Genomic DNA, 18,723 nt, shown 5'->3' on the forward strand with positions numbered 1-18,723 from the left:
ACATGCCCTTACATAAAAATATATATAAGTGCACAAATTTAACATGTGTCATAAAAAGGTGATCATATTTGAAATCAATAAGAACAACTACTCACTTTGTTCATTTTCACTTGCCATAGTCTCCCTTTTCTAGAGTCAAACAATATCAATTCTGAACAATATTATAAGATTTATTTTTTATTATATTGATATAAGAAAAATTACAACTTATAGAACTTCTAGTATAGTTTTTGAAATAAAATTTTAATTTTTGAAATATTGAATTATTTTAATCTAATTTAGCTTTGAAAATTATGAATTAACTCTTGCAAAGTGAAATATGACAATTATTTAGGAATGAAGGGAGTAGTATTTATTATCTTAAATAATTAAGAAAGGAAAACATTTATTTGTATATCTTCTTTTTTAGGAAAAGTAGTGAAAGGGCTTCTATAAATAAAAAAAGAATAGTGGGTTTCAAAAATTAAAAAGAGTACATGCTGAGGGTCAGATTCAAACTCGGGACCAGTAGCACAGAACAATCTTAAGCACTCACTATGAACCATTGAACCAATAAACTATCTATTCATTGGGTGCTCTACGTTTAATATATATCAATACTTCTTAATTTCTATATATATATATATTAATTCGATATTAGGTTAATGGGTGCTCGAGCACTCGAAGAACACCATGTTGGTCCGCCCCTGTGTTAAGGTAAGAAAGACAAGGCAAAGTTTTTTAGTCATGCTAACTTATTGTTCGTAGTTATACTAAATCACTCTAATTGTATGGACTAAGTCGATGACGATAAATTAAGGTTGATAGAAATAATGTTTAGTTTTCTCAAACTAAACTTTTATTAGTGCAAAATTATATTAAAAAAATATATATAAAAATAAACTTAAAGGAAAAAAACATTAAAAAGTATAAAGAAAATTGAAGTGAAAAAATAAAAATAAAAAATCAAACCAAAATTAATAAGATGAGGTAAATTGCCTTTTTCTGCCCCATATATTAAAGGTGGACTTGCAAGTCCAACAAGTGTTCCCTGTGGTACAACTACAAACAGCAGTTACTCCGTCTCCGCCAGTACCGCCGGCAGCTTTTCATCTCCGATCCTCCGGTTCACGACGGCGATATCCTTCTCTTGTCATACTCAAGTGAGTTACAGTTTGTTACCCCTAATCACATTTCCCGAAATCTTCGATAGATTCATAGCTCTAGTTGTTGTTCTTTTGCTTCAGATTATTGTGGATGAGTGACATTTCGTGTGTTAATTTCCAATGAATTTTGAGTTTGTTGCTTGCGTTTGATTACTTTGCTGCTGATTTTATAGCTCTTAACTGTTTTTGTTTTTGCTTCTGACTATTGTGGATGAGTGGCATTTTGTGTGTTAATTTCCGATTAATTTTGAGTCCCTCTAAGTTTGTTGCTTGCGTTAGATCACTTTGCTGCTGATTTTTGGGGGTTAGGTTGGGGAAATTCGAACTGATTATCTGTTGCGTAAATTGGAGATCTTCATTTTGATCTCTAATGTGTATTAAGATGGTGTTGTAGTAAATTGATGTTGTTTCAATTGAAATGGCGTACTAGCAACGAGAAGTATGAGATATGAAGTGGGTGGAAGTTAATTTTTCCCTCTTAGTTTTATAATTGCAAGTATTATCCGGGAGTATTATGGTTTTCTCTGTATATATGCCATATGGAAACCTTGCTTGGTTCTGCATTGAATTTGAAATGTACTCAAAATGTTAGTTGTTACTTGTTAGTGTAGTGTACATGATCATTTGGTATATTTTTCTAGTACAGCTTGGCAAATTACCAGTTATTACACATGTTTGAAACTCGGGTGAGTAGGATTTCTGGGCTCTTGCCCCTTTACGCTGGTTCTAATTAGTAGTGGAGCTTTGAACTGAATGTTGATCCAAGTAAAAAAGAATTGATTGAAAAACAGATAATGCACTTGATCTTAATCAAAATGACTAAAAAGGTATCTGTGTCAAATTTTCTTTCTTACTACTACTTTTCATCTGAATTTCTGTTTTGTTCCTCTTGCTTTGCCTTTCAGGAGTCCATCCAGTTTGACCTAAGATGGACCAGGTAAAGGAGTTCTCATCTGTATCATTAGTTGCTTTCTGTTCACCTGATGCTTATATTGGAAAGTGATATTGTGGGTAATTGCAGTATGAAAAAGTTGAAAAGATTGGTGAAGGAACGTATGGCGTAGTGTACAAAGCTCGTGATCGTGTAACTAATGAAACTATTGCACTGAAGAAAATTCGGCTGGAGCAGGAAGATGAGGGTGTGCCAAGCACGGCTATTAGAGAAATCTCCCTCTTGAAAGAGATGCAGCATGGAAACATTGTGAGGTATACTGTAGCAATATGGTCTTTATTACTATCAAAAAAAAAATTACTGTATGGATGTGATTGCGATGAGAGTGGTTGAGGCTGTATTCTCTATTTCTTGTGGTTATTCAATAAATGTAATGTTGATTATGCAGTTTATGCACGTCTAGTTCCCCTTCATATCAGTTTAAGCAGGGCCTCCACTATTACAGTTTCTTGAGTAGTAAAATATTGATTTGTTTTCTGGCATAGGCTGTTTTCCTTTTACCCCTTGTTTTGCCGTGTAAGAATTTTTGTAACTATTTATCTTCTTAAATTCTTCTATATGGAGTGCATAGTTGGGAGATGTTTTTCTTCTGCTCTGGGGACTGGGGAAGGCTCCATGTTTTGTACTGGTTCTTACTAGGGAAAACTTCACCCTCTATGTCTAGCGCTTCAAATGTAATTGGGTCGCGTAAGGGCTGTTTCTGTGTAATGGATATAGACCTAAGTTTGCTACAACTTGTAGTCATATTCATAGTTAGTTAGATTCAGAAAATAAAGTTCAGCATCTAAACATTTTGGATTGAAGGTATTATAGATTATGCATACAAGCTTGTTTCTATAGAAATGCATTTAGGGTTGTGCAATAATTTGTAACTTCTGCTGATGGTAGAATGGGTTGAAACCATTTGTATTTTTGGAGCTTCTTAATCATTCCTTACAGTTTAGAAATATTTAAGCGATAGTGGCTAGGAGACGAGACATCTTCTGACTTCCCATTCATTGTTTGTATGAGCTAGCTTATCTTACATTTGAAATCACTATTCATTTGGTCCTCTATCTAATTATGTTTGGAAGGTGAAGAAACTGGGTGAAAAGGTTCATTTCGTGATGATAGCTAAATAGAATTTGTGCCATTATGGGATTAGTGAGTTTAGGAGTGTTTTTTTTTTTNGGGGGGGTGGGGGCGGGTTTGTGGTGGGATTGGGGGACGTTAATTGAATCAAAAGGAATTGGAGACTAGAGAGCAGATCCAAACACGGTCTGTATGTTGGATACCAATATAGAAATTCTCTTTTATAATATCGGAAAGGTATTTTTGCATTTTGTAAGATAGTTTTCTTCCTATCTGGTTACAGGTTGCAAGATGTGGTTCACAGTGAGAAGCGATTATATCTAGTGTTTGAATATCTAGACTTGGATTTGAAGAAGCATATGGACTCATGTCCAGAGTTCTCTAAGGATCCGCGTCTTGTAAAAGTGAGTAAGAACTGGATGATCCTTTGGAGGTCTGGTTTCATTATGTGTCATCTGCTTGATGAATTTGTAACTCTATTATGTCTTTGTGGAGGAGGAAGAGAGAGGCACTCTGACCACAAATATGTAAATTCAAGGTTATCTGGTTATGTGGATTGAGAAAGTATCTCTATCTCATGATTATTCCCAAGTTCACAGGCTTCTTGTTCATGGTCATCAATTAAGCAATCTCTCCAATTTTGCAGATGTTTTTGTATCAAATTCTCCGTGGAATTGCTTATTGTCATTCTCATAGAGTTCTTCACCGAGATCTGAAGCCTCAGAACTTGCTGATAGATAGACGTACAAATGTTCTAAAGCTTGCAGACTTTGGATTGGCTAGAGCATTCGGCATTCCTGTCAGAACTTTCACTCATGAGGTATGAACATTGTGTTTAGCTCTCTGAAACTTTCATTGTGCCTTCTCTTAAATTTTTACCAACTAGGACTGATGAGAAGCTAGTTATTATAGCAAAGCATAAACTTCTCTTACATCTGAAGCTCTTCTTCAGGATCTGATACATCTTCTCTATGTGAACAAACTTTTTTTCTCTTCAAAGTTTTTCTTTACCATTTATTGCTTTAAGTTTTCTGATAAAGATAAAGAGTTTGATCAGGATTCAGGGGTTTGGCCCTATCATTTAAGATACTCTTTTATCTTCTGTATTAACCAAGCAATTGGAGGAGCAGGGGTATTTATCTAGCTTTTATTTCCTTGGGTCTTCAATAGTTGACTTTTTGTTTCAGGTGGTGACCTTATGGTACAGGGCACCAGAAATATTGCTAGGATCACGCCACTACTCTACTCCTGTTGATGTTTGGTCAGTTGGCTGCATATTTGCTGAGATGGTGAACCAGCAGCCTTTGTTTCCGGGTGACTCCGAGATTGACGAACTTTTCAAGATTTTCAGGTTTTAATATACATAATCATTCTTATTTGATAAAACAAAGTACATCACTAATTCTTTCATGAAGACAATGTTCTTTATGGAAGGAATATACTTTGATGATGGTCCTCCTTATCTACAGACTGCAGATCCCATTTTCATCCTTGTAACTAGCCCTTCTTAGAAAGGAATAGGCATGGAACATTCTACTGACCTCCTTTATGCATCACAGACTAAAATAATTAGAACTCAAAAAGCAGGCAGAATATAGGGGGCTGAGTGAACAGAATATAAGGGCATGGATAAGCCTCATGGTTCGGAATTCCATAACCATCATTTTGGATGGCCTGTGATGTTCATTTCCTTGTGGTGATATGCATATTAGTAATTTATTCTATTTACCTTCCCCTCTATGGAGTTTAACAAGGTTCATATATTGGCTTTATGATGTTTATGACCAAAATATCACTGTTAACATGTTTATAACTATTAATTTCATCAAACTCTATAAAGAGAATGCTAGAGTGAGGTTTCTTGAATCAAGGAATGTCAGTTTTTCGTTTCCTTCTGCATCGTGTTTATTCAACATTTCCAATGATGTCATGATTCTCTACTTTTTCCTTATATGAAGAGTTGTGGGTACTCCAACTGAGGATACATGGCCTGGAGTGACTTCTCTGCCTGATTTTAAATCTGCTTTTCCAAAATGGCCATCTAAGGTAATTTACGTTCTTCTTATGTTTTTTTTGGCCTTAGCAATTTGACTCCTGCTATACTATGAGGATAACGTCCTATGAATTATATAATTGGAGCCATTTAAACTCGCAGGACTTGGCAACTGTAGTCCCTAATCTTGGTGCAGCAGGCCTTGATCTCATTGGTGTAAGTTCACATTCTAGTTAAAAATGGTATATGCATCTTATGAGCATGTAAAACATGTTTGAATGTAGATCCTGCTTTATGATTGATTTCTAGTGAGAAAGATATTCTAGTGAAAGACATAAAAACATCTACAACTAACTGTTTTGTGAATCTCTTCCCGTGATATTGTAACAGCAGCAAAAGACTGACAATTAATTTTCTTCAAGGAAAAAGGTGTTCCAGTTTCCGTGTTTGTGTTACATTTCTTTCTTTTTAATCGTTTCGGAATCTGCATCCATATACTTGTTTCAGTCTATGCTCTTCTGTTTTCCTTCCATTGTGCGTCTCTTTTTGTTTCCTTCTCAATTCTCCTTTTTATTTAGAGGACATTTACTGGGAGGTGGGTCATTATGGTGCAGTTTGTTTCTATGGAATTAGCAAACTTTCATGTTGTAAATTCGATGAATCACTTTGGTACTTCTCTTCATTTGAACTATAAGTAGGTCTTCATATGGACAATGAATAGCGTTTGATAGATTAGATGATTGAATATTTTAGCCTTCAATCTCTCATACTGATATATGTGCCCCCATTACTCGTGCCCTGGCTTATTGATGTTTCAGAAAATGCTTTGCCTAGACCCCAGCAAGAGAATCACTGCCCGAAGTGCCCTTGAGCATGAGTACTTCAAGGATATTGGGTTCGTTCCATGATTCGTGGCACCTGTTCTAATGTAAAAGAAATTTGGATTTCTTTGCACCTGCATCTTGAGTTCTAATGTAAATTTGAGTGTGTTATCTACAAGGTTTTCTTCTTAGGAAGTTGTGCAATCTTTAGGCTTTGTCTGTACTCTACTTTTAATTATATTTCCTCCAATCTGTTCACAATTCACGCTAAATGTTTGAAGATAGTTTCACTGCAATTTCCTTTGGCTTTGTATTTTGTGGTTCAGACAATACTGGAAGACAGCAATCCATACTGCTTTCTTGCATTAATTTTATTTTGGGGTTCCATTGAGTGTTGTTGTGCATAGTTTGCTATCTGGGCTTAATTTGAGCGCATTACTGGAGCTTTTTATTATCCAAAAGTGTCATTCTTGAGGTCACAACCTGATATGTTTAGCATTGTACAGATGAAGTAAAGACGATTGTTATCAAATATAATCGATCTCACAAGGAGCAATACTAGGATTGATTAACTGTTAATTAGATGAAATTAACTACATGTTAAATAACCCAACTTTCTAACTTCCATTTTAATTCGCAGGTTGTGATGTAGATGAAATAGTCTTAGCCAAAATATTAAGAGCTTACTGGATCATGTGCATAGTTCAAAAAACAAAGGAAAGCAGCATATTTTGCAAAAACTTTACTTGTTGCATTACTTCTGCAAGCAGTTATTGATGGATTTATATAAACTAAAATATCAAGTTTTGGAAAAAATTCTTCTCCATATAGGTTTAGCCAATACAATGTGTATAAGGCTAAAAGCAACTTGCAGCATAAAAATTAATTAATTAAGACTCGAATTAATACGATGAGTAGAAAAGGATTACAAAAATTAGTAATACAACTTGACTAAACACAAATGGCAAAATCGGTGATACGTCCTCCATTGAAATTGCAACGCATATTGATGCATAAAACAACAACATTTCTAATGTAATTCTGCAAGTGGAGTCTGGAACACATACCGATGCGTGTATGCTTTAAATTATCACATTGACCTCTGCATCTTTGGTTTTCGTGCAGCAGCGGTCATATGCTCATCTCTTCAAGAATCCCATTGCCTGGTAGACATTATTTACAGTAACATCTGCTATGTCTGCAGCTTTTCTGGCTCCCTCTGCTAAAACTCCGTCCAAGTAACTTGAGTCGGATATGATTTCCTCATAGCGTACCTGCAAAGTTCAAACAAAAAGAACTTGTTCAAAACTATCTTTGAAGGAATAAAACATAGGACAGACACTAGGCTTGCAATCAAGATGAATTATCTTTATACTTGCAATTGCCTGATGCGAAACAGAAATGTATCCTGTTAGTAAACCGAACAGAAACAATTTTACAGGAAAAAGGAAAAGGCTGTAGAAGAAACTATAACCACATAGTCAAAAGTGAAGTTGAAACAAAAAAAGACGTTACAGAGGAAAATGAAGAGTTAGAACACAAAAGAGTTGATGTGACAAGTTGATACCTAGATGCAAAATACTAGCAAGAAAGCTTGTTGTTACCAAAAGGGTAGCACCAAATTCATATATAAAGATGCAACCATGAACCATGTGTATTCCCACAAAGCTATTATAAGAAATGTAACTATAATATTTGAAACCAGGATGGAGTAAGTGTCTCAAATTAAAACCTCAAGGACAGTTTATGTCACCCTTATGGTGGAAAAAGATCGAAAAAGGAGGTATATAAAGAGATAATAGCACTAAATGCACTTTATTGTCACTCTCAAGTCTCAAACTATATTTCTTACCAAGTTTCTAGCTCTATGACATTGACTACACTAAGAAGTAGGCTACTAGGTCACACACTTGTGATTCTCCAATATAAGCATGTGGATGCACTTTATGCAAAATTTCCAACTAAATCTCAAACAAATATATCGTGGACACATCAACTACATAAGCACAACCATCCAACTAACACAAAGCTATCAGGAAGCATCACATGCGAAAGAAGAAACCTGGATAGGGTGTAGATGATCAACTAAAGCATCTGTAAGCACGATTTTGAATGTTCCCCAATTCATATCTCTGCATTCTTCTGCAACCTCCTGCGACATCAAGTCATTGAGATTTAACTTCTCCATTATAGCTTGGACAATGCAATGAAAAAGGAACAAATTTTGCACCCTCAAACTCAACCACCCAAAAGAAAAAAGAAAGAAATTTACCTATATCATGATACATTTTGCCAGACCTTTAATGTGAATTTTCTATTTGACTTGCAAATTAAATTGATCACAGTGAAAGAAGAATAACTGAAGTTGTTTATGTAGAATGAGGGAGGAGGAAGAATTTTTTTTAGAATACCCAGTTTGATTATTCAGAGAAGGGTCAAAGACTTAGTATCATGTAGAATGAGAAGAAATGAAGGAATTTGGAAATACACAGGTTAACTTTTCCCTCAAGCTATTGATAATTTAAACAGTGGAGAACATTGTAAGAATGTCTGCATTGGTTCAGGTATTTGTCTCTGCCTCTGATGGATTTCTCAAGATTTCAGAATTGTTAGAACATTGCAGAATTGAAATTCTCAAGATTTCATGCTATTCGTTTCTGCCTCTCTGATGGATTTTGACAGCCATAAATAGACGTTCAAGAAAATTTGTCAGAGAAAAGCATCTGCTGGACAATTTGGAAGGAGAGGAACTCTACATGCTTCGAAGACACAAGCTATTTACAGAAGATTAAACCCAACGGTGTTCTTCTTTTTGGATTTTGGTGCAAATCTGATCCTTGTAAGAAGAATGAGGATGTTCTAAACATCTTTTTGGATTCCAGCATTTTTATGCTGATGATTACTTATATATAAAAAACATGTTACCTTGATCAAAAAAAAATATTGACTCTCTCAATTGTATGCATCACATAAAATGGGACCAAGGCAGTGGCTTGATTTCCCAATACCTTAGGTCGTAATTAACAGCACAAGGAACTGTAAGAAAGAACCACAGAATAAACTGTGCAAACTTAAGTTACAGTTACATGCTAAAGTTAACCTGTCACCCATTAACGAAGAGGCATACATAGTATTGGTGAAAGAAAAAAAACACAGAAGGGTAATGTACACAAATTATTAGCATTGAATATTAGGTGATTCACCTGCTTGGTCTTGCCTGAAACTAGCTGATAAATGGAAAGAAGATTGTTACATTCAGGTCTTTCCGCATTGTCAAACTCCAAGCTGTGTATTGGTAAATAAAACAACAGAAGAAATTATAACTTGACACAAGAAAGTCGTCATTGAGAATTTTTTTAATGCTGGATGTATTTCACGTGCCTTGTCACGGTCTAGCCTTTAGAGAAGCTTTTTCTTTTAGAAATTATAAGTAAGACATTAAAGTCTCAATGGAAAAGACAAAATAATATTCTGCAAGCCTCAACACCAGAAGTGATTGGTTGCTTACCCGGGAAACGCATCAGTCTTGCACCGTTTTATTTTATTTGCTATTACCTAAGAAAAGAACAAAAAATCCCACATTACGCATGAAATATGTCTAATGTTCAACATACAACAATTACCCCAACCAAGCTTTATTTGGGTATCAAAAGGTCATCGCCACTAAAGATACATTAAAAAAATGCCTACAACTTCACATTTCATACCTAGAACGTCTACTCAATGGAAATGATACAAGTATTGAATTTGAATTTAAAACTGTTATTGTTTAATATAAAAGAAAGGACGTGAGACTTTTTTCTCAAAAAAAGAGATTATTATTTATTTATTTTTGGTTTCTTAAGGTCAAAATTGAAGATACGCTTTGTTGGGATGAAAGAATTGTTGTTTAATCTATTACCATTAATAAAATATGGTTAGACTTTCCTTTTTAGAAAATATATATTAATTTAGGACAAAGTTGGACATTCAACCAAAGATAAATAATCCTAAAATATGGTCAAGTGTGCATGTCAACTCTTAGTCCAATTGCTTAGCTAATAATAAAGCCACTACAACCCATGTTTCCAACCAATGTGGACCTGTAATGCCTCCGCATGCCAAAGGCTGGACATTTGGAGCACAGGCAACATAACACCCCGGCAAGACACTGCTTAAACTGAGAATGGATATGAATCTGAATTTAATAACATGTTTAGAAAAATGAACCTTGCACTTAACTCAACTGCAACAGCTAGCTTTTTTAAGTTGAGTAAAGGCCTAAACAATGTGAACCTCTAACGTGTCCACATGCCAGAGGCTGAATATTTGGAGCACATGCAACATAACACCTAGGCATGACATTGTTTAAACCAAGAATAATTATGATTCTAGCCTTAATACCTTGTTTAGGAAAATGAACCTTGGACTTAACTCCAACTGCTAGCTTTCAGATTGAGTTAGCTTTGTTGACACTAGACCCTGAAATCCACTAATGCTCTAGACATTCTTTTACTAATCGTAATTTTCAGATATGTTAATCCGAAACCAATAAATGGAATGTGGAATAAACCAAATCTAAACAAAGAGAGAAAAAGAGAATTGAAAAGTATTTATGATGAACTTCAAGATGGAATTGCAGATTTCCAAAGACGAGAAGCTGCAAAGTTGTCTTTTTCTCTTTCCTTCTTACAATGACACATCCAGAATATGATTAGTCTATTCAAGTTTTTATTATCATGTTCAAATGCATCAACCCACATTTGAAAGGGAAATACATAAAGAATGCTGAAAATAATAAGCACTTGACCCAAAAAAATTTACTTACATCTTTTGAATCTAGCAAATTGATTCTCGACTGATCAGATGGTGCTGACTTTGACATCTGTGGAACACACTTCATTAGAAAAATATATAGGAAAGATGCACAAATTTATCAATGAAACTGAGACAAATATGACAAAGGCTTTAGGCAGTAACTATCGCAAGATGAAGATCACTTTTCTTAGATGGGGAGGAATTACTTAGACAGTCTCCAAGAGAGGTTCACACCATACTTTCACATTGGCTATGCCTAGGTCCACTCATGTAAGGGTTTTGTCTTGCAGAATGCCTTAACCATTTGAGTCTTTGAAATGTCACAAAACTATCTTAAAAGTGAAGTTAGGAAGTAAAATGGTGTTGCAACTTGTATGTAGATTCAAATCCTTCCTCTCCCGTTTGTACATTGTGGACTACATTTCCAGAAAAAGTGTTATCAAGTTGACAGAAGAAGAAATTTCTATCAATAACATTATAACATGCTCTCTAGGGAAATGCTACCACTCCTTTCGTAGTAGGATTATCCCAAAAAGATTCTTGGCTGTAGGTCAAATGGAGTAAGCGCAAATGGAGTAGGATGGGTATACAGCACGTGACAAAACCCAACCAGTTTCGCATTGAAGCGCTGTTATAGTTGCTGCTGCAGGTCAAGTAGAATCAAATCAAATACATTCGTTTGTACTAGAATGGTAATTTACTGTCTCTATATACCTTCTCATCAGAATTCACCATTAGCAGGATACTATAAAGTGAAGTGCGTGAAACTCTATGTATATTTGTCATTCGTTATATATGAAAAGACTTTTCTCATCCGCACTTCACTGAAATTTAAATCATTTCAGAGTTTAGTTACTAAAATTCAATTGCCTTGATGTATATTTGTGCATACACACCTTTTAAGCTTCTAAGAAAGAGTCCGTGCAGGAGAAGAAAGGAAAGAAAAAAAGTTGTTTGAACTTAAGAGATTGCAAACCTTGGAAAGGCCATCAGTAAGGGACATGATTCGAGCCCCAGTGGGTGGAATAAGGGGTTCAGGAACCTACATTGACAAAATCATACTGACAAGTGTTTTCACCTATACAAATAATAATGTACAGAAGTGAAGGGTATCAACCAGACAACAGTTGAGAATCCACCTTGAAGAGTGCACCACCTCTCCTGTTACAGAGAAATGACAAAGTGATTTTCTTTTGACAAGTTGAAACAGAATCAGCTACTTCCTAGTAACCAAGAAAAGAAGGGACACAAAAAAGTCAAAACAACAAAAGGCAAGTATCCAATCAAGTATATGTATTTAGAGCAAAACATGACTACCTTATGACTTACCCTCCCAGCTTCTTCCACTTCCTTCCTCCATATAAATAGTTTACACGCTCAGCCAGCTCTCGTGTCAACTCCAGATGTTGCTTCTGATCCTCTCCGACAGGGACAAGATCAGACTGCAAGAAAGATACTCAGATACATCAGATCCACACATATTTACACACTTTCAAGATTACAGTTGGTGAAAATTTGTGCCAGGACTGCAGTAGCATCAGCAAGCTCCGCCAAGAATACCCCAAGATATTATGATGATCAAAATAATGAATGCAACAAATCAAGATTCTTCTTCATGAAAAATAAATCTGAGGCATATCAACTAGGGTTAGTGAAATATGGAGATGGGTAACACCTGATACAGAAGAATATCAGCAGCCATTAGCACAGGATAGGTTAAAAGAGCAACACCCACATTTTCATCCCCCTGCATAGAGAAGAACTGTATTAAAAAACAACCGGTACAGACACTAAAAAACAGTCAGGTACAAGATAGAGCTAAAGGTTTTAATATAAGAAATGTATTTAAAAAACAAGTAGAGTTATGATGTTTCTGTAACAGATGGGGACAAAACCAGTAACCAACCGTCTGGATGTCGTTAAGATAAAAGGTTCATTAAATTTTTTTGGCTCCAATTTCAGGCAGTAATTATATTCACCAGCTATTTCAACAATTCGAATAAGTCTAGACACCTGAAATGAGATAAGTAAGAACCCCGAAGCATACATACATGTTTCTGCTCGAGATAGGGGGTCCAAAGGCATATACCCATTAAAAGAATGCTTATATATTTCAAGCATTCATATGGTAGTAGGTATGCATACTGGGTCATGGGACTTAGAGAAAATTTGTCCTCTCAATGAAGTTACGATCTTCAAATCAAAATGATGTTTGATTAATGTTGATTGTAGGAAACAGTAAAGAAATACCAAAACTGATCTTGACTGCTATTTGCACACAATAGAGGAAGTAATCTATAAAACAGAAAGGATGACTGGTAACTAAATAAGTGTAAACCAGCAAGATTTTATGCAGCATTAAAGGTCACAAGTTCAAGAGGCAAGCAGCAAACACATGTTGAGCAAAAGTGTAATCTGCAGATAAAAGTAAGCATTATATTCACCTGAACACATTTATGTTGAGCCCAATGACATCAATGGCACTTATAAAGATAGTCAGAGAAAATCAATGAATTATCTTTTGCCACTTATAGAAGTTCTCCCCAGGTTGTGTATTCACACTTGATATCAAATCTACCTACTATTAGTTTATCCAAAACATCCTTGGGTTGAGTTCATACTTATAGCACCTTTTACCTATGCAGCATCAAATTACAGTTTACGAGATGATAAGTTTAAAATAGAACTCCTTCAAAAAGATTTGATGAGTCAAATATGTATAGGCTGCCTAATCCTAAAAGACAGAAATTGAGATATTGAAAGATTGACACTCTGTGGAGACAGGGCTGCATACAGCAACAACGCACCGCCTTCCGTGATTTCTCTTTAAATTGAATCATTCTATTGAGCCAACCAATAGGTGTTGCCGAACTCAAAAGCCACATCAACTCTACATGAGCACGAACATGAGACTGCACAAAGACTGAAGCCTGAAACCAAAGTTGCAGTGATCAGAATGCAAGGGATATTGCTACAATGTAATATATATGTTAGAGAAGACAAATAGTAGACCTTAGAAGGATCTACACCACATGCTAGATAAATAGCAGCTGTATCCCTTGTTGCCCTTAGCAATTGTTGTGCTTCATATTGCAAAGTTATCTGGAAACATCTGAAACAATATTACCTTCACCAAGGAGGAGGAATTCTTTAAGAATGAAACAAAAAGAAAACTCTAATTTTTGGGAATTTCTCCAGATGGAATAAGCCTCAACCATAAAGTGAAAGAAAAGACCAAAGGACAAAGGGTATCATAGCACTATTACTTGATAATGCAAGTTCATATATATCTTCCATAAAATGTAAAATGGCACAAGAAAATTGCAAATAAACGACATATGATTAAGGAATAGTCTGAAAATTTGAAAAATACCGCATGAAGGTCCACAATGAAGAAGAATGTCTCATATGTATCCTGAAAAGAGAAAACTCGCCCGTGAAAGAGTAATACAAATCTATATTGAAATTTCTGAAAAGAAAATATAATAATGTGAGAAATAGAAAAGAAGTTAAGAGCAAAGCTCTTTTCTTTTATATGTAAAATGATAGTAAATCTCTTCACACGTCTTATATGTTACAGAGACTGTAATTTCCAATCAACTAAGTACTAGAATTATGGGATTTCCAGAATTTCTTTTTAAAAATGCCATTTACTATCAACTGAATACTAGCATTATGCCATTTTGGGTTCCAATCAACTGAATACTAGCATTAAAGGGATTTCCAGAATTTCTTTAAAAAAAGGCCATTTAATTGAGTATTCAAATAATTAGAAAGAAGAACCCAAACCAAAACAGGAACCCATTAACATGTATGTGTTATAACATCCACTGTTTCCTCATCAATCTGTGTTAGCAATTGAGTTCACCATTCCATTCGAAAACCCAACTGAGGCAACAACATTCACACAAAATGCAGTGAAAACCAAAGAGATCAGCAGATATTCGATTCATAATGAGTTAATATACATGCTAGCATGTAAGTTCGAAGCCTGAAACATTGCCCATCAGACCTTGATGGGCAATCCACAGTAACATATAGCAAAAAGATGTTGATGAATGATGACTAAGAGGTGTGGATTTGACAATGTTCATTCAACAAAGTTTTCCTGGCTGATACTGGCCTCCATTGTGAAATGAGTATCGGTGAGGAAATGAAAACCAAACTAGTCATAGAAATTTGGAAGCCTTAGATTCATGATATATAAATTTCCAATACGTGTGTAAGCGAATTTGACCACACCAAGACAAATCTACAAACATATTTTAACACAAGAAGTTCTAGAGTAAAAGCTAAAAGTGGAAAACTCAATCACCATTCAACATGGTACATTAGTAGGAAGCACTTGCACCTTCGCTTCAGATTGCAAAACATAACATCAATAGGATATTCAGAAACTATATAAGAAGACAGCAACAAAAACAAAGAATCTCAATTGCTAGGAGTATGTTGTAACTAAGTTAAAACTTCTATTTCATAGACTCTTTCCCCACAGAAAGTATAAGAAAATACAAAGCAGCCAACCTGCAATCGTATCCAGTTCTTTATGGCACCAAGGTAATTCCCCAGATGTATCGATCCAGTAGGCTGAACACCGGAGACTATTCTCTTCCTGTTTAAAGAAAGGAAAAACAAAGCACAACATTCTAATCACGAAAATCATAAACTATCGTGGTGATCTGAACTTTCAAATAACCAGCGAGTGTGTAGCACTTAGCATAAATGCCTTTTTTTGAAAATCACCCTAGAGAGGTTCAGATGATGCCTCATGGTACCATAAACCACAAGCATCATATTTCTCCATATCTTGAGGCATGCCCAACAACTTCACAACTTATTGATAAAGATGTTCATTCTTAGAATTTTTCATTTCCACAAGTTAAACAACATAATACCCGATTCCACAAATTAAACTAGGTTTAAAATAGATTGAAAATAAAAATAACAAAAGCTTCTACTTTCCGAAGTACTGATATATGGAACCACATAATATGGGTATAAAGTGCAAGAAGACTAAAAGTTAAGAATTAGACATAAATCATACAACTATATTGTAAAAGTTGCGTGATTACTTAATTATTACTCTTGTAAAACACAAGCTTTTAGCACTGTGGAACAGCATAACCATTAAGATTTGGAACCAATCACTGATTGTTGTGGATTAATTATACTCTCTAGTTCAAAAGGCCGAAGACCATTCCAGGACTGCTGTGAATGCTGAATTGAGGGGGAAATCAATTGTTATGAATTTACTTGTTCATTAACAATGACAGGCACAAATCAACTTAAAATCACCTAGAAGTAACAAATCAACCTTAAAATTGAACTTTTCAAACATTAAAGTTCAAGCTGGATAAACAAGTCAAGCAGGCAGAATAAAGTATCAAACACAACTAATTTGACAATTCACACATGAATCAAGTGTTTGTACAAATTAATCAACAAGCCCATTAATTACCAAGCTGTCAAACTGAAATGCTTGAAGAAAGCAATGAAATATCTGAGTTTTTTTGTCCAATTAAAAAATTTATCTCTCAGTTGCATTACACAAAGTGGCAAGTAAATCACAATTGATTAATTGAATCAGCATGTCCTTCAACAATCAGGCTATCAAATCGAAATGCTTCAAGAAAGCAATGACATATCTGTGTTTTTTGTACAATAAATCTCAGTTTTTCTAGTTTAATACCTGAACTATCACCAAATGTTTATCGAAACATACTACAACTATCAGTTCTTCCCTTTTTCTACCTGAACAATGATGATATTTCAAGTAGTAAAGGGAACAACGGATAGTTAGAGTGTGTTTCAATAAACATAATTCAAGTATTAAACTCGAAAAAACAGTGTACTTCATTTGTAAAGCCCATTAACTCTTGATATTTATCAGTTTGCATTACACAAACTGGCAAGTAAATCACAATCGAGTATCATTCACTAATTCGTATGTACAAAACAAATCCAGTTTACATAATTCGAGCTGCATTACCTTACAGGACTTGAAGAAGACTCAGAATTCACAGGTTCAGACACCGCTACACTACTGCAAAAGCACCGGAAATCTCCACTGGCTTGTTGACGAATTATCCGTGTTCTTCTCAAGTAACCACCGATACTTAACCCGCAAGACCTGCTAAATACAAATAAATCGAAACAAAATTGAAGATAATCAATGGATAAACGGAAAATCAACAGAGAATGAGAGTGAGAGAGAGAGATGAATACGTTGAAGAGGCGAAACGAGGAGCAGAATAGGTGACCATACTGAAATGCGAGAGAAGAGAACGACCCATTGGTGCAAAGCTATATGGATGAGATGCTGAGACTGAACAATAAAAGAGGGAAAGATGAAATTTAGGAATAAAGAGAGAATTATAGAAATAACTTTAATATGTATAGAAAAAGCTTACAATGAAAGACATAAAACGCATACATTGAATGCGATTTATGAGTACAAATTTTGTGTTTTCTTATTTATTATTGAAATTACTATATTATCCTTTCTTTATAATTTTATTTGTTTATTATTTTTAAATATATTTATTTATTTCATTTATTACTTTTATAATATCAAGATAAATATTTTATCTTTTAAAAAAAGGTCATGTCGATGAACACTTGAAAAACCCTTCTCATATATCAAAATAGAAATAGTTGAGAATGAAAGCGTAAAACGCATTCAATGAATGCGATTTATGAGTAAAATTATGTGTTGTCTTATTTATTGTTGAAATTACTATATTACCCCTTCTGTTTAAAAATAGTGGACAAATAAAATTAAACAGGAGGGGTAATAGAGTAATTTCAAGGATAAATAAGAAAGACATAGAATTTTACTCATAAATCGCATTCGCTGAATGTGTTTTATGCCTTTAATTCTCAGCTTTTTCTATTTTGGTATATGAGAAAAGTTTTTCAATATTTAAACGACATGACATTTTTTTTAAAGATAGAATATTAATCTTTCTTGATATTATTAAAGTTACAAATGAAATAAATAAATATATTTTAAAAATAATGGACAAATAAACTTAAACGGAAAGGGTAATAGAGTAATTTCAATAATAACTAAGAGAGATACAGAATTTTACTCACTAAATGGGATTTATGCCTTTCATTCTTAGTTCTTTCTATTTAGGTATCTGAGAAGAGTTTTTCAAGCTTTCAATGACATGACGTTTGTTTTAAAAGATAAAATATTTATCTATTTTTGATATTATAAAAGTAATAAATATATTTTAAAATAGTGGACAAATAAAATATATTTAGAAAATAATGGAAAATAGAATTAAACGGAAGGATCTTGATATTCATTGAATGCGATTTATGAGTAAAATTATATGTCTTCTTATTTATTGTTGAAATTATTATATTACCCCTTCCATTTAGTTTTATTTGTCCACTGTTTTTAAAATATATTTATTTATTTCATTTATTACTTTTTATCAAGAAAAGATAAATATTTTTTTCTTTTTAAAAAACTTCATGTCGTTGATAACTTGAAAAACCTTCTCAGATACCAAAATAGAAATAATGAGAATGAAAGGCATAAAACGCATTCAACGAATGCGATTTATGAGTAAAATTTTGTATCATCTTATTTATTGTTGAAATTACTATATTACCCCTTTCGTTAATTTTATTTTTCTACTATTTTTAAAATATATTTATTTATTTCATATTACTTTTCTAATATCAAGAAAATAATATTTTATCTTTAAAAAAACATCTTGTCGTTGAAAACTTAAAAAACTCTTCTGAGATACCAAAATAGAAAGAGTTGAGAATGGAATGCATAAAACGCATTCCTTGAATGCGATTTATGAATAAAATTTTGTGTCTTCTTATTTATAGTTGAAATTACTATATTACCCCTTCCATTTAATTTTATTTGTCCACTATTTTAAAAATATATTTATTTATTTCATTTATAACTTTTATAAT

General features: G+C 34.0%; 2 protein-coding genes across 2 annotated transcripts; one reads left to right on the forward strand and one right to left on the reverse strand.

The window, feature by feature from the left end:
• Positions 1–973: 973 nt before the first annotated feature.
• Positions 974–6,371, forward strand: LOC125862619 (cell division control protein 2 homolog A-like). Its single transcript, XM_049542736.1, has 9 exons — positions 974–1,142; positions 2,051–2,082; positions 2,167–2,351; positions 3,452–3,572; positions 3,815–3,988; positions 4,356–4,519; positions 5,127–5,214; positions 5,324–5,377; positions 5,980–6,371. Exons 2-9 carry the CDS (start codon positions 2,074–2,076, stop codon positions 6,067–6,069), a joined length of 885 nt encoding a protein of 294 aa, XP_049398693.1. The 5' UTR covers positions 974–1,142; positions 2,051–2,073; the 3' UTR covers positions 6,070–6,371.
• A 497-nt stretch (positions 6,372–6,868) lies between these two features.
• LOC125862453 (tryptophan--tRNA ligase, chloroplastic/mitochondrial) lies at positions 6,869–17,144 on the reverse strand. Its single transcript, XM_049542521.1, has 15 exons — positions 17,005–17,144; positions 16,769–16,912; positions 15,304–15,391; positions 14,153–14,194; positions 13,792–13,881; positions 13,587–13,709; positions 12,455–12,526; positions 12,109–12,221; positions 11,919–11,940; positions 11,756–11,821; positions 10,790–10,846; positions 9,491–9,537; positions 9,186–9,267; positions 8,045–8,134; positions 6,869–7,256 (listed from the first exon to the last, which is right to left on the reverse strand). The coding sequence occupies exons 1-15, from the start codon at positions 17,070–17,072 to the stop codon at positions 7,122–7,124; spliced, it is 1,239 nt and encodes a 412-aa protein (XP_049398478.1). The 5' UTR covers positions 17,073–17,144; the 3' UTR covers positions 6,869–7,121.
• Positions 17,145–18,723: the final 1,579 nt, after the last annotated feature.

This window comes from Solanum stenotomum, chromosome 4, assembly GCF_019186545.1.
Source record: "Solanum stenotomum isolate F172 chromosome 4, ASM1918654v1, whole genome shotgun sequence".
Taxonomy (NCBI): Eukaryota; Viridiplantae; Streptophyta; class Magnoliopsida; order Solanales; family Solanaceae; genus Solanum; species Solanum stenotomum.

Excerpts from the sequence above, each read along its gene's own strand:
- LOC125862453 (XM_049542521.1), bottom strand. The coding sequence starts at position 17,072 with ATGGGTCGTTCTCTTCTCTCGCATTTCAGTATGGTCACCTATTCTGCT. Across the intron at positions 11,822-11,918 it reads GAGGTGGTGCACTCTTCAAG|GTTCCTGAACCCCTTATTCC; the intron begins GTGGATTCTCAA and ends TTGTCAATGTAG. Across the intron at positions 10,847-11,755 it reads TTACTGATGGCCTTTCCAAG|ATGTCAAAGTCAGCACCATC; the intron begins GTTTGCAATCTC and ends TGTGTTCCACAG.
- LOC125862619 (XM_049542736.1), top strand. Across the intron at positions 2,352-3,451 it reads CAGCATGGAAACATTGTGAG|GTTGCAAGATGTGGTTCACA; the intron begins GTATACTGTAGC and ends ATCTGGTTACAG. Across the intron at positions 4,520-5,126 it reads GAACTTTTCAAGATTTTCAG|AGTTGTGGGTACTCCAACTG; the intron begins GTTTTAATATAC and ends CCTTATATGAAG.